Source organism: Anser cygnoides, chromosome 17 (genome assembly GCF_040182565.1).
Source record: "Anser cygnoides isolate HZ-2024a breed goose chromosome 17, Taihu_goose_T2T_genome, whole genome shotgun sequence".
Lineage (NCBI taxonomy): Eukaryota > Metazoa > Chordata > Aves > Anseriformes > Anatidae > Anser > Anser cygnoides.
This window is the reverse complement of record NC_089889.1, coordinates 14,012,385-14,031,220: the sequence shown is the minus strand read 5'-3', so window position 1 is coordinate 14,031,220 and position 18,836 is coordinate 14,012,385. Positions and strand designations below refer to the sequence as shown.

At 44.9% G+C, this 18,836-nt stretch overlaps 1 protein-coding gene across 13 annotated transcripts in view; it reads right to left on the bottom strand.

Moving 5' to 3' along the window:
- Positions 1–333: 333 nt before the first annotated feature.
- Positions 334–18,836, bottom strand: part of MTMR3 (myotubularin related protein 3) — an 81,085-nt gene continuing 62,582 nt past the window's right edge. For 7 of the 13 annotated variants that reach the window (XM_066979164.1, XM_066979163.1, XM_066979165.1 and 4 more), the window contains 10 exons: positions 18,651–18,762; positions 17,343–17,538; positions 15,891–16,076; positions 14,362–14,532; positions 12,070–12,215; positions 9,967–11,371; positions 7,450–7,560; positions 6,838–6,926; positions 5,263–5,289; positions 334–2,897 (listed from right to left, as the gene is read on the bottom strand). In XM_066979164.1, coding sequence (XP_066835265.1) covers positions 2,726–2,897; positions 5,263–5,289; positions 6,838–6,926; positions 7,450–7,560; positions 9,967–11,371; positions 12,070–12,215; positions 14,362–14,532; positions 15,891–16,076; positions 17,343–17,538; positions 18,651–18,762 — 2,615 coding nt within the window. In that variant the 3' untranslated portion in view covers positions 334–2,725. The remainder of the gene's footprint in view (positions 2,898–5,262; positions 5,290–6,837; positions 6,927–7,449; positions 7,561–9,966; positions 11,372–12,069; positions 12,216–14,361; positions 14,533–15,890; positions 16,077–17,342; positions 17,539–18,650; positions 18,763–18,836) is intronic. The other 6 variants (XM_066979172.1, XM_066979174.1, XM_066979169.1 and 3 more) reach the window with 3 other exon arrangements.

The following is an 18,836-nucleotide window of genomic DNA, read 5'->3' as shown; positions in this document are numbered from 1 at the left end:
AAGGGGCAGAACTCTTACACAGTTCTCCAGCCTCTGAGAAAACCGTGCCGGTTGTACAGAGAGCACCTGACGGTACGTCTGGTTGGTGACCTCTCCCCCCTCCCTGGGACTCCTGCTGCACCAGGAAAACCAAGCTGGGTAATTTTTCTTCTAAGTTTGGGAGCAACAGTTTGTTGTTCCTTGCGAAGACACAATGGAAACGAAAGCAAGGGGAGGCTGCTGCAGCCTCCTTTTTCAAAGGCCTTGGTGTTTTCTTTCTGCAGAACCTCAAATATATCTCCTATGAAGGACAGGAAAGAAAAATAAAAAACTAGAAAGTGTGTTAGCAAATGCTCCCATGCAAAATTCTAAACTTTATTCACTTTTATTTATATATTTAACAATTCTAAAGTATTTACTTCTCGCTTTGACAAAAATGAAAAATATAGGAGCACTTTACTCTCTTTAGGAGAGAAGGGTTATATATACAGCTATGGAGAGATACTGGTTCCTCCTTTACATACAAAGAAAAATAATATTAATAAAAAAGTGCTTCATCGATCAAAAAAAGACTAAGAGCTGCAAGCATTTATTCACACTGTACATCACAGACCCCAAAAACCCGTATCATAACCTCTTGGCACCTGTCATTAGGAACTGCAGAATCTTAGACTTATTTTTGACTGTCTATTTGCACCACAAAACCACACAATGTTAGTGTGCAGAACTACACCATGTCCCCTAAGTCACACCTCTAATCGCCCACCTCCGAGGAAAAGCCAGAGACGGGAGCTGCGTGTTACCCCGTTCCCGCTCCAGCTCCCTCTGTTTTACACGACACAGCGATGCCTAGAGTCCTCTTCCAGATTTACCGCACTGCTTCAGGAGCAAGTTCTTAGAGACACAACTCGACCGGAGAGCCCATCTTTTCCTTTGCTTTTCCCACCCGATGGTTTGCAAACCATTTCAAAACGCGTACCGGGGAGACGCTTTGTTACCAGACCCCTTCCCGTAAGGACACGGGCGGCTGTGCTAAGCCGGCCTCCTAGACCTTCACTTTTATCTTGTGAGTCTTCAGCTCAAACCGCAGCAGCGTGACAATCCTCGCAAAGGGTGTGGGAAGTTCAAACGCCAAACACAACATACCCTGTCATTTCTTCCCCATCAGATCTAATAAATATTCCCAGATGGTTTGCTCTGTGTGATCCTCACTTTGGCCTACGTGATTGTGACATTGCAGGGAAGGGATGCACTCCTCTCCCAAGACTTGTTAGATTTTTTTGACCTTTTATATTTAAAACTCTCAAATACTCCAGCAGGATTTTTGTGTTCTTGAGAATATCACAAGAGAAGCCCTAACTTAGTCTAGGCAATGCACTGTGAAGCAGGGTATCACCATACGCGTTTCCTCCTTGCCAAACTGCACTAAGCAGGCTCTATCGAAAGGGAAAAGGGGCTGAGTACCTAACGCTCATTTAAAAACATATATTCAAGAGATTCACACTTTAATGAGGTGACTTTAAAAGCGACTCAGATTGGGACAGAAGGAAGAAGGGGAATCCATGATGTGTTTTAGGTCTTTATATAATCCTCAGGCAGGTTTTTTCCTATCTGGAGTATATTGGATACAGACTGAAAAAGGAGGAGACATCCCAGGAATATGACAAGCACCAGTGCACTCACGGACTGAGCTCAGCGAAAATACCAGCATATCACAGTTGTTCTTTCGTTGTTGTGGATAGTCTCGTTAAAGTGCGGGTCTAAACAATAGCACGGCAGACTGTTTGTACGAACCATGACAAGTGCACTGCTCCAGAAGTAGCTTTGCGTTGAGTAAACCACCCTACAGCTGGGACAAGGATAGAAGTCGAAGGTCTTCTACTTTCCCACTGGGTTTAAATAACGACTTGCATTTACAGACCTTCAGATAGAGGCGCCAGTGTAAAACCAATCCCGGCTCGGCAGCCTGGTCAATCCCCTTCTCACCTCTCACAAACTCGCGCGCACTTTCCATAGCCGACGTTGTCCAGGTGTTTTCACTCAGAGCCACAGCCAGAGGGCTGACGGCGACAAAACATGTTGATTGTGTGTGTGAGCACAGAGCCGCTGAGCGTGGAAATCTGTGACTGATCCCCCCTTCACGCAGTGAGGATAACTAAGCCCACTCTAAGAACAGAGAGGGAGAGTGCTCTCTTGGGAAAGAGATTCCCATTTCTTCTAGCAGCAACGAGTTCCCAAACAGCAGTTTCTTGTTTGGAAGTAACAGGAGTGATTGAAAGCACTAGCACTGACGCTACAGGTATTCACTTTGCACACTGGCTGGGCTGGTTCCCCTCTTCTCCTTTCCTCCATAAAATCATCTGTCTGCAACACAGTTCAGCAGTGGGGCAGTTAAATACACAAGGGAAATCTGGTTCCGGTGCCAGCTCCCTTCCCACTTCCACAATCTTCCAGCAAACAAGCAAACATATATATATTATTATATATATATATACACACACACAGGCGCGTACACGCACACACATACACACAAATAGGACAGAAAGGAAAGGGAAATAGCTGGAAAAGGAGATTCCCACAATCCAGCGGTACGTCCTCGAGGTCTGTCCCACCGAGCAGTGTTCCACGCCCCAGCCTCCAAAGTGCACGGCTCCCTCCTCCTCCCAGCCTCAGCCCACCGAGAATGTGCATGTCTGTGCGGGGAAGAGTCGACACGGCTGCTTCCCGCTGCTTCTAGGCTGGAACTTTAATTAGACGTGGCAGTGATGGGTTTATCCAGTTCAAGATCAAGGCTGGAACTGCTTGGGTGCAAGCTGCTGTAGCATGATTTGCAGACTCTGCTGGGTTCAAAGAGCTGTTGACTAGGAACTGGCACCTTCTGGTTACAGCAACTGGAGCAGAACACATTTCCACAATTCCTTGCGTCAGGAACAGAGGAGAAACGGAAAAGAAAAAATTAGAAGCAGTTTAACGAAGTTACCCAAGTTCTAAAATTACACTGTTCATGGGTGCGATGGGGTCAGCCCTGGAGGCTGCAGTCGGCACTCCCTAAGTACCAGAATGCAAAGACTTCCCTCCCTCCAGAGCTTTAAGGCAGGGACAGCTCAAAGGAACACAAAGCAAGCTACAGTAGAGAACTACAGCTCCTTTACCATCTCTACAGTGACTGCTCTTTCGCGCAGTATCGTCCTGCATCAAACTGGAGGGACCTTACCCCTCCAGGAAACGGGGCTAAGCTATCTCCCTTGGCCTGCAGGAGAACTTGGAGCTGCTCAGTGCTGTCACCGCTACCTTGTGGGCAGGTGGGTAAAAGAGAGGGACAGCAAACAAAGAGCCTTCCTCCGTAAGGACGTGGGGGATGTGGTGTTCTGGCCCCTGCTCACATCACTGATCCAGCTTCGCATTAAAGACATACTGGATCCTGCAGTCCTGGCAGGAGGAAAAAGTCTCTGCCCCTGTACTCTTCTAAAAGCGCGTGCTGGTAAGTACCAGCACAGACACATTTTCTTCCGTTTCTTTCAAGTGCACTGCTGGAAGGTTTAAGCATGGAACAGATGAAAAAAATAAAACCGGTTTTGCTTGATGCAATCGTCCCGCTGCCCCGACTGCGCAGTTCCTTTTGAGGTGCTCCCAGCAGTCCCCCACCTCTGCGTAAAGGAAACGGAGTCAACAAGGATCATGCAAAGCCACGGGGCGGGCAGCCAGGCACGTCATGCTCGGGGACAGTCACGCCACACCGCGGGAGGGTGAGCAGTCTCATTCTGGTCAGGTGTCAGCTGGTGGAGGCACGCGAGCGCATGCACCTCACAGGAGGCGGGGAGAAGATTTAAGTCTTGAAAATAACTACGTTCTCCTTGCAGCCCCCCTCCAAACCTGCTGCTGATCAAGCTAGCCCGAGGAGCGCTGCGGCGCCATATCCTCCAACCTCATCAATTCTTATAAGGAGCTCAGAACAGCACCCCAGGGACCTACGTGTGCAAGTTTACCTCCAAGCCTGATGCCCTTTGCATTAACTCTTTGGCATCAGAATTTTCTGCCGTTATCTATGTGTGCTGGAAAAGATTTGTTGCCGCCAAGAGACTGACACAAAATTCTGCCTACACCCAGCAGCTTCGATTAATCCTTCATTGCCAAGAGATAAGATTCCCGGGTGCTGGTCAATGACGGGGAAAGAGGCAGCAGAGAAATCCCATTTCTCACTTCAGTGGGCTAATTTTCTCAGCTCCGCACAGCAGCTCCTGGTCTCAAAGCTATAACCCCAGCAGTAGGACACTCACAATGGCTAGCCGTTTTGCAGTGGTTTTGAAGTCTTCTTAAGGACCCTGTTAGGAATGACTATCAGAAAAAACAACAGGAGTGGAAACAGCTCCGTGAGGTGTTACACAGAAACACCCTGCGGAAAAGCACCTCTGCTGCTCAAAGAACAATTCCCCTGCAGAAACTTACTGCAGATGGACGAGGTCAGAAAACAACCAGAGGGATTAAAACAAATATCTGGTTGTTGTAGCTCACCAGCTTCCTAACACACGCTTGGTTTTTTTTGTTGTTGTTTTGTCTCTCTGTGTAGAGGACAGTGTTGTACAACTGTTCTCCCCTGAGCTTCGGAAAGCCCTGAACCACTCTCTCTTTTTGTCCCAGTGGTCTGCTGCCTTGCTTGAGAGATTAGGAGAGATGTTAACAACACTGGAGAAGTGAACCTTCCCCTTTGAGGACGGCTGACTTTTAAAATCATACCGCCAATACCTCTTCTTACTAACTCATGGGTGTTCTTCCAGCTTTTTCTGACAGCAGCTCTCTACCAGCCTTGCTTTACCTGTTATTGCCACAGTACTTTCAGTCCTTCTAAAATCAGTGGCAATTTTTTCTGTCGACACATTGCACAGCTACGCTAGAACTGCTTGGTAACATGTTGACCTCTCCCAAAATTAAGGCAAAAGGAGAAAGAATCAAAACTAAATGCATGATGGCTAAACTTGAAGGACAGCCTCTTCCCAGTTAGAACCGAAGCATTCTCTGTTACTCGAACACACGACCTACTGGTGGTGAGTGTTAGTGTAATCCACATCACAGTTCAAGCTACCAAAAGCCAAGCCCTAAATGCCTTTCTGTGGAAAGAGAAGCCTGTTTATATGAATCTAAACATCCAACAGGTTGTGCTAGCTGCCCACATTATTTCTAGTGATCTCTAGGCGAGTGAAAAATGGGGAATAGACCGAGTTAGTTTGGAGAAGTTACCAAGAAAATGCAGACAGACAACAGACAGAGGCTGTTGTAAATGCTCACCAGATTTGATCAACACGTTCAATGTCCCTGCAAGGAGGGGAGAAAGAGCTCAGAGGGGAACTAGCAAAAGAAGTAAATAGAGGCAATGAAAGAAGCTGGATAGTTTTTATCGTGCTCAAGTTGAAAATGTGGTTTTCAACTCATTTTCAGTCTCAAATAAGATGGAGAGCAGACTTATACTGGGTTTTATGAAAGTGCACACTAAGAAAATACTTGGTTGTGTTGTTGGCTAGGACGCCACTCCTCACTGGCCTCTACCACAAGCAATCGGAGCTTACACGGACGGCCTGCTCAACCCAGGTCAGGCATTGGAAAGACGGAGGAGCAAAGACACCAAAGAGAAATTTGCAACAAAACTTGAAACCCTGAATTTTAACTGCTCATGGTGTTGGGGGTGTTCAGTGTGTATACATTCAGGGCATACACATCCTCCAGGACTTCACCAGAGCCCAGGCCTAGGAAACTGAAATGTAGATGCTAAATGTCAGTCGGCCTAGGGAAGCAAGGAGGCAGGGTGACAATGACGAATGGGTACACCTCACAACAGACACCACTAGAGAAAGGACAAAGGAAAATGCCCTTTCGACTCATAAAACCCTTCAGACGTATATCACTGTATGCTTAGTAATTACACTTTTCATCTGAAGCCGTAAGGCACACTTAAATAGATTTGCACACACACAGTGAACATGAAACTTGAAAAAAAAAATCAAACCCATTCAACTTCCAATTCATTCTTCCCTGGTTTATCTCTACAAGACTAAATGAAGCAAAATATAAAATGGACACAAGGTGCGTAAAATTATTTACTACTTCAAAAAGCAGCGAAGCATCAAAATGAGATAACTGCCGCTCATTTAAACGACAGTTCTTGTAATCGTTTTCTCACGTCCAGGAATGGGGATTTATTTGAAATATAACTAAGACAGAATTTCAGATTTCTAAATTTAGAGTATGATCTAATCAAAAGGCCCCTACCCCCTGTTCTTCATTAAGCTCCTGCTGCTTGCATTATCTGTCGTAGCCTCTGTTACCAAGATGTTTGGCAAAGAATAATGCAGAGAACTTTTATTTCACATCTTTTCAGATTCTCTCACAAAAGCAATTTAATGAAAAGGAAGGAATGGTTAGAGAAGGAAAGGAGCAGGTTTTCAACCAGTAATGGAAAAAAGATGCTATTTGTGTATCTGCAGTACTGACTGCAAAGACAAGCCAGTATTTTTTATTATTTACACCCACTTAAGAAACTAAACAGCTAGCTGCCTCCAAACCCAGTTTGAGGAAAAAAAGGCAGGATCTGTTTAGGCCAGGGCGTAGTTGATGCCGCATCTGCCTTTTTAAACGTCTACTCTGAATGGACTGGAGCTAACAGGAGAAACTGTCCTGTTCTCCCAAAGCTCTTGGCTCCTTCGAGTGCGTACGCAATCCTCCTGCTCAAGCTACTACCCTGACATCCATCCTCGGCAAAGGAACTTCATGCCAAAATAAAGCCCTGTCCTGGTTTAAAAGGAGAGGGGACAATTCAAGCCAGGACCTTGCCCCCTCCCTTCCATCCTCTGCTGACGCACAGGTTACCTGCAGTGGTGCTTCCTGCTGGCCAGCCAGAAGGTGCTGTCACAGCCATAGCAGTGCGCAGCGAGGTGGTCTGGAAGCCATCGTGTCACCTGGGAGGAAGAGCAGACAAATCTATCAGGGAGTGCACAGCTAATTAGAAACAAACCCATCTCCTCTGAGCTCACAAAGTCAAAGCACAGCACGATGAGGAAGTGCTTGTTCTATTTTAAGAGTACAAATTCAGTGTTCTTAGTAGTGAAAGAAAGACAGAAACCTTCCCCTTGAGAACTGATACACCGAATTCCCCTCAGACAAACAGAAATGAGGTCAGGAAGTCCAATTCCCTGGTTTCTCTGTGCTGTAGACGTATCCAGGCCAAGAACATTCACCACACGTGTGTCAGCGTAGGGCTCTGTGGGCTAGCCATCCCTTCCACAGCTTCTCAAAGAGCTCAAACACTGACAGCAGAGGGCTCATAGGCACAGGTACTGGTATTTAGAGTACGAGACGAGTGAAATGTGAGGAGGATAGCTCACAGGAAGCGGCACATGACCGAAGGCTGTAGGACAATTTGAATTACGAATATCCCATCCTACCGGAAGAATGAGCAATTCACAGGGATTTAGTCTGTACCTCTGTGTCCTGTTTATCCACCTGTTCCCAGCTGGCTTCAGAGAAAATCTCTGTGCTGCAGCGAGACAAGCAGTTCTGATCCAGATTGCTTTCCGAGTCGGGTATAGAAGTCTGTTGGCAAACAAACACAGCTGAACAGAGCCTTCCCGTATTCCTACTTCCACACAAATAAAAACCGGACAGTCGTGGGGAGGAGTGGAAAGGGCAGCTCCTGCCGAGGAGGAGCAGGCTACATCCGCGTTGGCAGGGTGAACGTCAGAACCAGCCACCTGCCCACACGCGGCAGCGAAGGCGGGCACACCGCTCTGACCAGGCCTAAACGCCGCACGTTGTTTGTGCAGTGGTGAATCACAAAAAAAATAAAGGAGAACAAACCCAACAGGTCAGCTTCTGACCCTCTGATGACAGGATGATGTGAGGCAGAATGGATTTAAAATCTGTTCTCCCCTCTTTTAGGACAATATTCTGGCAGCACTTTGGGTGAGTAACCAAAAAACCTGTGGCTCCCATTTCTTGGTTCCACTTCCTTGCCAAGCCCGTTTCATTTTCAAAACTAATACAAGTAATGCATATATCCCTGCAAAAGTTCTGGAAAATAAAAGCCAAATCGTGCACGGGAAACTCAGAATTTGAGCCAGATATATTCCATGTACGGTTTTTTTGGGAATAATGCTTCCTTAATACAGTCTGGCCTGGTAGTGTTGTATTTTATCTGGCTTAAATAAATCTCTACCAGTCCTTAAACTATGTGAAAAAATAATGCAGAAATCTTATGTCTTTTTGTGCCTGACAAATGGGCACCTCTGGAGCTGCAGAAGAAAGCCCTGTTACTCGCACGCTGAGGCAAACATAGAAGGCAGGGATCAGATTCTTAAAAATAATGAATTTTCCAGGGGACATCCCAGCCCTCCCTGCAGGTTGTGAATGCCCTTACAAAATGGGAGTGTAGTAAATTAAGCCAAAGCATCAAATTTCTCCAAGGACTCCATGCTTTTGCCAGAAGAAGCCACACCCAATGTAAATGAGACTCGGCTGACGTGGACGCCCCAGAAGAGCCTCAGTGCTGTTATCTCTGTGAAGAGCCAAGATGGCCCGGAGGATTTTTCTCAACAAATGTACCTGGGACTATTCAGCACCTCTGCCACTTCTACACAATATTAAATTAAACAAACAGAAGTTGGAAATCACTTTATATTTATCCAAATATATTTTTTCAACTCTGTAGGTATTTAAAGCACATTAAATGTGCACGTAGGAAATTTTTGTATGTCAGCCTTGGGAGCTAGAGGCCAACACTGCCTACCGTTCAGGCACACGGGCAGATGCACACTCAAAGATTCTCCTGCGTCTCCTCACCTTGCCCTTCATGCCCTTCCCTTCTCCCGTGCCTAGCTGCTTCCTCAGGTAGCCCTCCCCTCTTCTTCTCCTGTAGTTAAGTAATAACACTGGCCCTTTGAAAAAACAAGTTTTGCAGCAATGCACAGAACTGCTCTGTGCTGAAAGGCCTGGAGAGGACGAGCGGCTCTTTCGCTTGTTCTCCGAATCAGTGTTACATCCAACTGTATGCGGCCAGTGACTCTGCGTCCTTGGAAGTTTTTCTATTTATTAGTCAAAAGATGAGAAACTACATAAAAACTGGTAGGGGAGAAATACCTAGGGCAATTTAAAAATCCAATCCAACATATAGTGATGTAAAAAAACGTGCTAGCTCTTGAGATCTTGTACTCAAGTTACGCTTATTGCATTTCTGATTTTTAAATTTCCTTTGCAGCTGCAACTATGCAGATCATTTAAGCATGCTACAGAGAGCACGTTGGATTTTGAGTCACACCTCGGATTTATTCTCTACTTTGTTCATTTTAAACACTTCCAAGTAAAATTACAAACATAGTTCAGAGGCTCTCTTAAAATTCTCAGTTTGTTAAGAAAAATCTCTTGCTGACATACGGCTGTCACAAAAGCTCTTAATTTGTTCTGGCTTACAAGCCATGAGCAAGCCATCCATCTGAAAAGGGGATGCCCTGAACTTCATGGTTCGGAGCTAACAATGCAGCCACTGCTGCCTCCTTCCTACCCTAAGCTGCAAAGCACCCAGAGAGCAGTCCCGCATTCCTGCCCCAGTAAATGACATTCACATCCTCAGAAAAGCGTCTTTCCCATGTATGAAAACAAAAGGAAAACAAGTAGTGTTTTGGAATAAGGCTAATGCAGGTATCTTAAGTATGTCTGGTTTTGTGCAAGCACGCTGCAAAACACGCTTCTAGAAATAAACCTTTGCTATATCCATGGTCGAACTGAAATACAGTGAAAATATTAGTCATCAGTACTGCTAGTTGCCAAGTACTCCAACCAGTTGTTTGCCCCTTTCCAGAATGACCTTGACAGGTTTCTAAAACTCCGTACGGCCAAAAAATCACCGCCTGACCAATGAGCCCTGCACTGACAATATGGTGAGATCCAGAACGTGACCGACTAGCCCGCTGTTTCCAGCAGTGGCCCAATTACCACCTCACTTACCACTTCGTCTCCATAATCACCATTGAGACGCAGGGAGCTGTTCAGGAACTGGCTCTCCAACCGGCTTTTCAACTCTTGCACTTGCTTCTTCAAGGTCTCCACTTCTTGCTGATGCCCGGTTTCTATCTGGCGCAGGCGCTGCTGGATAACATCGGTGTAGACGGGCATCCCATCATCGTCCAGGTGACTTCTGGCGGGTTGGTCTGGGCTGCTGGCTGCCTGCTGCTTCCCCAGATGGCTAAACAGCCATTTTTGGTGCAAGTTCCGCAAGTGAAACTGTGCGGAACTACAGCTAGCTGCGGAGACCTGCCGACTCAGAGAGGCCTTGATCCTGCCGTCCTCCCCGTTCACGCAATGCCCGTTTGTCGCGTGGTATTTCTGCATGATGCTAAACCCCACGGGCTTCTCGGTCATCTTGTTCTCGGGCTCCAGCTCTCCATTACAGACAATCTCATCTTTACATTCAGCTAAAGGCAAGGCACAAGGGGAAGGCATCGGGAGGTGCGTGCTGCTGCTACCAGAAGTCCTATGTGCTTTTGTGCCCAGTTTTTGAAGCTCAATCATGCTTTCCCCCTCTGGCCTGTTCTCAATAGTTCGCGAGAGTTCGTCAGCACTGTTGTTGATCGGGTGAGGTCTGTGGCACGGACCCTTAGCAATCAGCTCCTGCTTGGCTTCACTCTCTGTTAAGGTTTCCGTAGAACTTTCGATGTTGGATGTTCTTGCCTCGGGTGGGATTGTGAGAGGTAATGGAAGGCTGGCCTGCAATGTGCTGTACGGGCTCTCTGCTTCTCCTTCAAGCTTGCTAACACCTTCCTCCGTGTTCTTCTGAGTGTCTCTGTTTACAGAACTCTCCGAAGGAACAGTCGATAGTCCTTTCACCTGAGGTAACTTCTGGATAGTGTTACTGAGATCAGTCTGTTCATCCTGGTGTCCTCTAAGCTCAGAAGCACCTTGTGATACTGGATGTGGATTGTTCATGACAACACCTCTATCCACCTCCGTCTTTTCACAGAGGTCACTGACATACCCATGCAGATTTTCAGTCCTCTTCTCCTTCTCCAGGGCAATCTCATCCGCTTTACCTGCTGGCTCTAGGCTGCCCCTTAAGTGCTCCTCCAGACCAACATCATCTTTAGTGGCCTCTTGCAAAATGTTCTCCATCTGTCCCTCTGCCACACCGGCTGCAACAGAAAGCTCTGCTCCGACCAGAGCCCTGCCTTGTTTACTCAGGCTGTCTCCATCAAATGGATCGTCCCCCGGGTTCCCGAGGCTGCTCAGCTCCAGGGACCGGCGGTGCTCTTGCCACTTCTCGTTTAGGCTGGGGTCGCTACTGCGTCGATTGGTTGTAGGCACGCTGCTATCACAGGCTGTCGTCAGATTGTCAAATGATCTTGTCTTTGGTAACCTATAAAAGTACAAATAATCAGAATCCAAACTCAGGGATTTTTTTGTTTCATTTTTTAAAATTTTTATGTTCAGCTACTATAGTTTAAAAACTCCCCCCACAATTAGGACAGTAACAATCTGCTAATAAACGGACTTCTGTGAAGTATTATTTAGGAGCACATTTTGACCATCTGTAGTGCAAAGTTGCTTCAGTACTTTTTTTTTTGTTTGCCATCAGGAAAATATGTTGAATCAGACTTCAAACATTCCCACAACAGTCCCTTTACCACAAAGCACAAATGCTTACAGTCTTGTCACACCTCCTAATTAACATGTGTTCAGAATCATTTTACAAAAAAAAAAAAAAAGGCAAAGAAAGTTATGCAACACAGAAAAAGAACTGAAATTCAAGATAGCCAAATAAAAGCTCATATCCCACAAGGATATGAGGAATCTCACAAAGCTATGCAATACCCAGGGCTTCATTCTACTTGCTAATCTTCTTTCTGATTCAATGTATTTGTTACGCTATGACCTCTGAAACTTAACAGCTTTCAAAACAAACAAGGAAAGACTGCTTTTGGTCAGTCAAACAACCCCACAAATAAGCCTGTGAAAAATACTTCCCTCCCACAACAAGTATTCTCCTCTTTACATCCCACAATATTCTCTGTTGATCTTACTTTACAGGATGGGATTTCTGGGCTCTAGGCTCACCTGCCCAGAGGCTGATCTTCAGGGCTAGAGCCTGGAACAGGGTATGGGGCACAGGTGTCATCAGCAGGCGTGGAGGGGGAAGAGCACGGCAGGTAAACAGCACTCCAGAGCATTAAATTACGCACATGGCACACTGGATACAGCACCTGAGAGAGGAAAACACACACAATGTTCAGAAACAGCAACTCTTTGCTCCCAAGGTGCAAAAAGATGTTCACATCTGATTGGGGCACTCCTGGTTTGTTATTCAGGTTTGCAGCTGGGAGGCTTTGTTAGATCTTTAGATACCTCTGAAGGCCAATGAGCAGCTATGGCATTTCTAATCAGCTGCACTTGGATATATAATTACCTTCTCTTTCAGAGGCAGAGGCTGAGGGATAACAATGCCGGCTTTCAACTTCTCATGAATGAATTACTGCAATGTGCTCTCTGTGAATCTACACCTTAATAACACTTTTGAGCAATTTAAACTGCTGAAGAATTCAGTGGCCCTTTGTTAGCGCAGAGATTTCCTCGTACTTTGTGTTACAGTGCGCCATACGAGAGCTGAACTAATAACCTCTTTCTACAGGCTCCAATTCATCAAAGCTAACCCTGTCTTTAATGGAAGCACTCACATGTGAAAAATTAAGTACATGCAGAAACACTTTTGCTGAACAGGCAGCTTGTTCTTAAAAGGGATTCCTTGACTGTGGAAGATGCTTTCTATTTCAATTTAAGAACACCTTGAATCTCTCTATCAATTCCACTGTTTTCCCAGGCAACTTTCTTTTGGAAAAGCAGGGAACGGCAAAGAAACAAGTGAATCAGAGGGAGGGATGTGGGGTGGCTTGGTTTGGTGGATGCTGCTCTTAAATGACTGTGGTTTTAGAACAGATGTGGTTACATCAGTGAGGCACCTATTAAACACTGAATAAAAAAAAAAAAACAGGAAGAAATGAATACAAGATAGGAAATTACCAAAACTTCTATGGACAGAAAAATTATCCTAATTAGCTTAGTATACCAGTGTACCAATTACTGAGAACACAGGCCAAATCACAAGACTACACCTGTACTGTAGGGTACAGCATGTAAAGGCAGCCCAGGGACAGAACAACTGCCTGGCTGCACTGCCTGTTTTAAGCTCTCTGAGCTCCTCCTGGGTAAACTTGCTGGTATTTTCTGGGAAAACTTAAGATGCCCCCATAGCTCTAAACATCCTCACAAGCCATATTTATCTGCAGCGTCTCATGCTTTTGGCTATCACATCCACATCCACTCTTGTCATGACAATGTCAGGCTGAAAAGTCTTGAAGGGCTCTCTTTGCTGCTGCCTGTCACAATGACAAATGGGATCTGCACTGGCTGCAAGTACGGTGTCTACGGGAGACAGACAGTGACAGAGGGCTGATGTGAATATTAAATTTATCTTTTTATAACAAATGTAGACAAACTCTTTCCCACTAAGCCAAGCCTTAATCTTCTTCTGAGGAACAATTAAAAACCACGTCTATCATATGCAAAAACATTGCATAGTCCTTACAGTTAGGTTTACGGTATCTGATACTTTTATAAACAAAAAGCGTTTAAATATTTATAAAAGTCTTTGCCATCTAGTCATGGTGACCTTTGATGATTGACTGTTTGTTTACACGCCATGCCTACCATATTGCATCTCTGTCTAAATCCCTTACAAGCCCTTTCATCAAATACCCAAAAAAAGGTAACTGCAAGCCCCTTCCTGGAAGCTTCAGTGAGCTATTACTATGGATAAGCCAAACCGAAAATGTGAAAGTATTAAGAGAAACACAGATATGCTAAATAATCCTAGTTACTTTTTCTGTTTAGATTTAGGTTTAATATAGACAAAGTGTCTAGGTCTGTATGCAATTTTATGGCACTCCTCTGGCATAGTTTAGTTCTCCAGAAAGGTCTATTTGTCAAACACAGAAATGTTTTCTGTTACCAAAAAAAAAAAAAAAGGCAAAATATTTAGTTACAGAAAATGTGTGTCTAGCACAGAGAAATTTCTGAGGTTGCATTTGACATTCCTCAAATATCAGCAGACCTAACGCAAGACTTGAAACACAAGACTGAACAGAGCGTCCAACTGTAAATATCGAGGAGGAGAGCTGAGGCATTTCCAGAAATGTGTACCATCTCTACGCTGCGTTCCTGGTGCCAGTGAACCCACAGCATGTCCCACTGCTACAGCCTGGGTATCTCCTTAAGGCACACACTTCTGCAAACATTATACTTGCAAGCCCTTTGAGGGACTCTCCCATGTGGAAGGGATTACAGGATACATACAGATTCAGACTGGGAGGAGTAGAGCAGGTTTTTGAAGGCTTTGTTTGCTGCCCGCAGCAAAGACCAGACAGAACAGGTCCGTTCCTGAGTGTGTTTTTCTCCTCTCTCTTTCGCATTGTTGCACAGGAATGTACCAAAGAGGCAAGAGTAGGTGTGCTGCACCAATTTGACCTGCAGAGACCAATACAAATACAGTCATATGGCAGAAGATATCAGGCTTAACGCTTAAGAAGCAAGAAATCTTTCCTTCGCAGGGCAATACACCCCTTCCCAAAGACTGACCTACAAATATACCTGATTTTTTTTGCATGTCTCCTTATAAATTAATTGCAAAAGGATTCAAGAACAGAGGCATCTTTTAAAGTCATAGCTAAAAAGTCAAGGAAAAGGTATACAAAATAAAGACAAAATACTTGTTCACACTCAAGTTTGAAAGTGTTGCCAGTTCAAAACTCACAGACCAGGAGGACAGGCAAGGAAGCCCAATACCTCTGTTACAAAACACTAATGCAGCAGGCAAAGAACGGCAGGAAAAAGTGTTAATTTCTGTGTCGGTATAAATGCCCGCAGCACACACATCTGGATCGTTAGTCACTCTAATTCTGTGGTCTGACCAAACAGCTTGACATGAGCCTAATAGTCCCAGTAGTCCCCGTGACTGTGCACTAACAGCTAGGGGTTTTGCTCGAAGGTGGCAAGACCACCACGGGTATGTTCACACGTAGCTCCTGTAGATTAGCAGCGAGCTCTGAAGCCAGTTATAAGCTTACGTATCTTATTTCACAACCAAGCTAAGCTCGAACTGGACATAAACTCTGTTCCATGGCTGAGCTGGCAAGTGGTAATGCAAGGCGGCTACAATCACAGGAACGTGCTTTAAATCTCTCAGTGGATCAGACACTCCATAAAAGCTTTCAGTCTTCAGATTGCTAGTTCTGTAGTCAGGGACTGCCACTTCCCCACAAACCTGCTTTCTGGCCTTGAAAACTGATTTTGACAGTCCGAGGCCAATTTCTAATAGGAGAGCTGTCCAATTCCAAAGAAAATAAACACAGCTAAACACATTTTCAGCTCAGAAACACAAAAGCTGAATGGAAAGGTAAAACAGGGGTTGTTTTCAGAGGAGTCGTCTTCAACTCAAAATGGGATCAAACTAGGGGGAAGTTTATATCACCAGTAAACATTTCTTTTTTTTTTAATGTTGCGTGGATGCATTATACTGAACTTATTTCAGCACCTCCTAGGTGAAACTATGAAATTAATATTATTTATTTATTTATTTAAAGTTTAAAACAAATCCTGAAGGGTCCTGCTTCTGTTTTAAGAGTGAACAGATCTCAAGCTCCAGGAAGCATACAAGGACTTCTGTCTGTTGTATCAGGGCAGTTTTCCCATTTCCTTTATCAGGCTGCAGCATATCACAGATAGATGGGAAAATCAAAAACCCCTCAGGGCTCTTTAGTGTGTTAGTACTAGGTACTGGTTTAGAAGCAGTCTATAAAACAGCAATCTCTCAAGCCACAACTCACAAGGAATGCTTCGTTAAACTCGAAAGAGCAAGGGAACTGCCTCTGGAGCTGATGGACGCAGTCCAGCCACTGTAAAAACACTGGGCAGCGCTCATTTAGGTCATCCGAATTCTCACCATGGCCACAGCGATCTGCAAACTTGTGGCCAAAATCCAGCCACTCCGTCTCCACTAGCACCTGGAAACCCTGCAGAAATGAGAGTACAGATGAAAAGTTCCTCTTTTTCTTTGGTTCAATTTGCTAAGACAATTCAACACCCATGGGAATCATCTTACTGCTGGGTCCTCACTCCGTCTGACTTCCCCTCAGCATTAGCCCCATCGCTTCTTTTCTACTTTACCTAATGCCTCTGTAACATGAAATGCTGCACAATGAAATCAGGACATGCAAAGTAAAAGGGCAAAGCACATTTCAAAACTAGCGCCTAGCTGAGCACCTGGATGTGCCACCTAGTCTTACAGGACCTAAACCCTACTACGTGTTAGGAAGGCCTTGCTTCTTAGCGGAAAGAAAAATTGTAGAGCATGTTTATTGAGTCAATGGTTGTAACGTAAAACAAAGAAAAGCTGATAGCTGTAAAGCCTGAAATGTGACAACGATGAAGACTCATTTTTCTAATCATTTCTGATCCTTGTGCAGACAGCTACAGTACATGGCTTCCTCTGATGCAGTAGGGACAAGGAAGGCAGGCAAAAGACATGTACAGAGGAACTCTGCACTTTGAACAGGAATGACAACACTGAGTAGGAACTATGAGGAGGTTCTGTGCTGACGACAGAGCAGCATGTTTTGACCTGATAAACACTGACTTCTAAAACCAATGTGAAAAAGGATCTGAGGAAGACTCCACAGTTTCCTCCAAAAGGCATTGCTACATTAAACTGCTGGTACTTCTGTGTCTGAGGTTTTGAGCAGCAGTTTTTAGCACAGTGTTCAGACACATGCTTCTGTTCTAGACAACAAAGACATTTTGCATGTGGGCTGGTAGATGGAACCCAGCCATCACATATCCCACAATGCTGAAAAGTGATAGAAGAAAAACCAGGCTGAAAAATCAACTGAATTATACCTAAGCAACAAAGGACAATGAAAAAATGAAACTGGAAAAATACGCAGCTGAGAAATCTAGAAAAGAGAAAAGCTTTGTATCAATAGTTGACTGAGAAACTGCAACGGTGCCAGAAGCACTCTCTATTCTATATCTCTACCGTAAATACAGAGAAGCACACACCACGACTAGGCAGTTATTGCAAAAGGGGAAAATATAATCTGCTCTTGAATTACAGACTCTATTTACAAGTATATGTAACTGTATCTGCAGACTACTGTAAACTCCTGCTAGCTTTGGTACTTCTTCTAGTAGAAAAACCTGTAATCATTTTTTTACAGACTTCCTTGGAGAGGAACCCAAACTCAATAACCACTTCATGCATTAACCGATGGTTTACAAACCTCTGTGGTCCTGTAATATGGATCTAGCAGCAGTTTGGCCAGCGCCACTATCTGGGGGGTTCGGTCCCAGCCATCGGAGCAGTGCACCAAGACAGGTCGCTGGTCTCGGTCCACAGCATGAACCACGAGTAGCGCAGACTTCAGAAGCACAGATAAGTGCTGCAGCCACTTGGTACTTTCCAGAGCTGATAACCAACTAGAGGAAAAGAAACGAGGACAACTGTTGTTCTTTTAAAATGCTTCCAGGTTTGGATCTCTGAATCCATCAAACGAAAGCACAACCGTGATTCAATTTGTATTTGAATAAACTGTGAATGTCGTTCTCGAATATTTTTCATTTATATCTACGCTTTCCTGGATTTGTAAGAAACACGGCCGTGCAGCCCACCTGAGGAACAGCCGGTCTGTGGCACGTGGCTTGCAGCACACAACTTGCAGGAAGAAACACTTGCCCAGCACAACACATCCCCAGCAATGGCCAGCACAAGCACTGCCGCTAACCGCTACTTTCATCAGACTCCATTCTTTGGAGCTGAGGATTCAGATTACCCTACACTTCTGGTATCAGTGGCAGATCTTGGGACTCTGCCATATCCCCAGGACAACTCTGTGCTGCAAGGAAAGTTTGGAACCTGAGGTGCCTTTGGTATCACCCACATCTCAACTACTGCCAGGCTTTCCAAGGTGTGCAGTAGGTAGCTAAAGAACCAGAGCAGTATGAAGGTTTTCAGATTCAGCTCAGTAAGGGTGGCCATTTGAGTGACAATCAGCAACAAATTCAAAGCAGAGAGACCTGGTAGGAGAAACAGGACTGGTGAAACTACGGTGTCCTAATGAAGACCCAACCTCAGAGGCTCCTGAGGTGGTGGGCCAACTAGAGGCTGATTATCCCATAGCACCGGAGGGTTATGTTCCCTGAAAGGACACTATAAATGCATGAAATACATGGAACACCACTAGATTTTTTTTGAAGGAGAGCCAGGCTGCAAAGATTAAAGATCTGGGAATAGCAGGCTAGACTAAGTGCTAGCACTCAGAAGCACACATGAAAGTAGTAACATTCTGGGATCAAAATTCAGGGCTGAATTATAATCCCAGATGTCATTTTCTAAATTCTCTTCAGTGACAATAATCCAACAACTTCCTTTAGCTCAAATTCCATGGAAATGAAAAATACAGCTTACCATTTTTACACAGGAAAGTCAATAAGGGAAAAAAACCACTGCATTTCAGTTTACAAAACAGCAGCAAAAGAATGCGGTTACAGAAAGATGTAAGAAATGCCAAAAACACCGAACATCCACTTACTTTCCTGGATCTGGCATTTGTGTGCAGAGCAAACGCAGGGACTGAAAGCTCTTCCGGATAGAATGAATGTTTGCCATTCCCATGAATACTACTTCACAGTTTGGATAATACTCTGTAGGGAAATATCAAGAAAGAGGGAAGAAACTGAAAACTGCGCTTAGCTTAATTTCTATAAGAAGCTTTTTC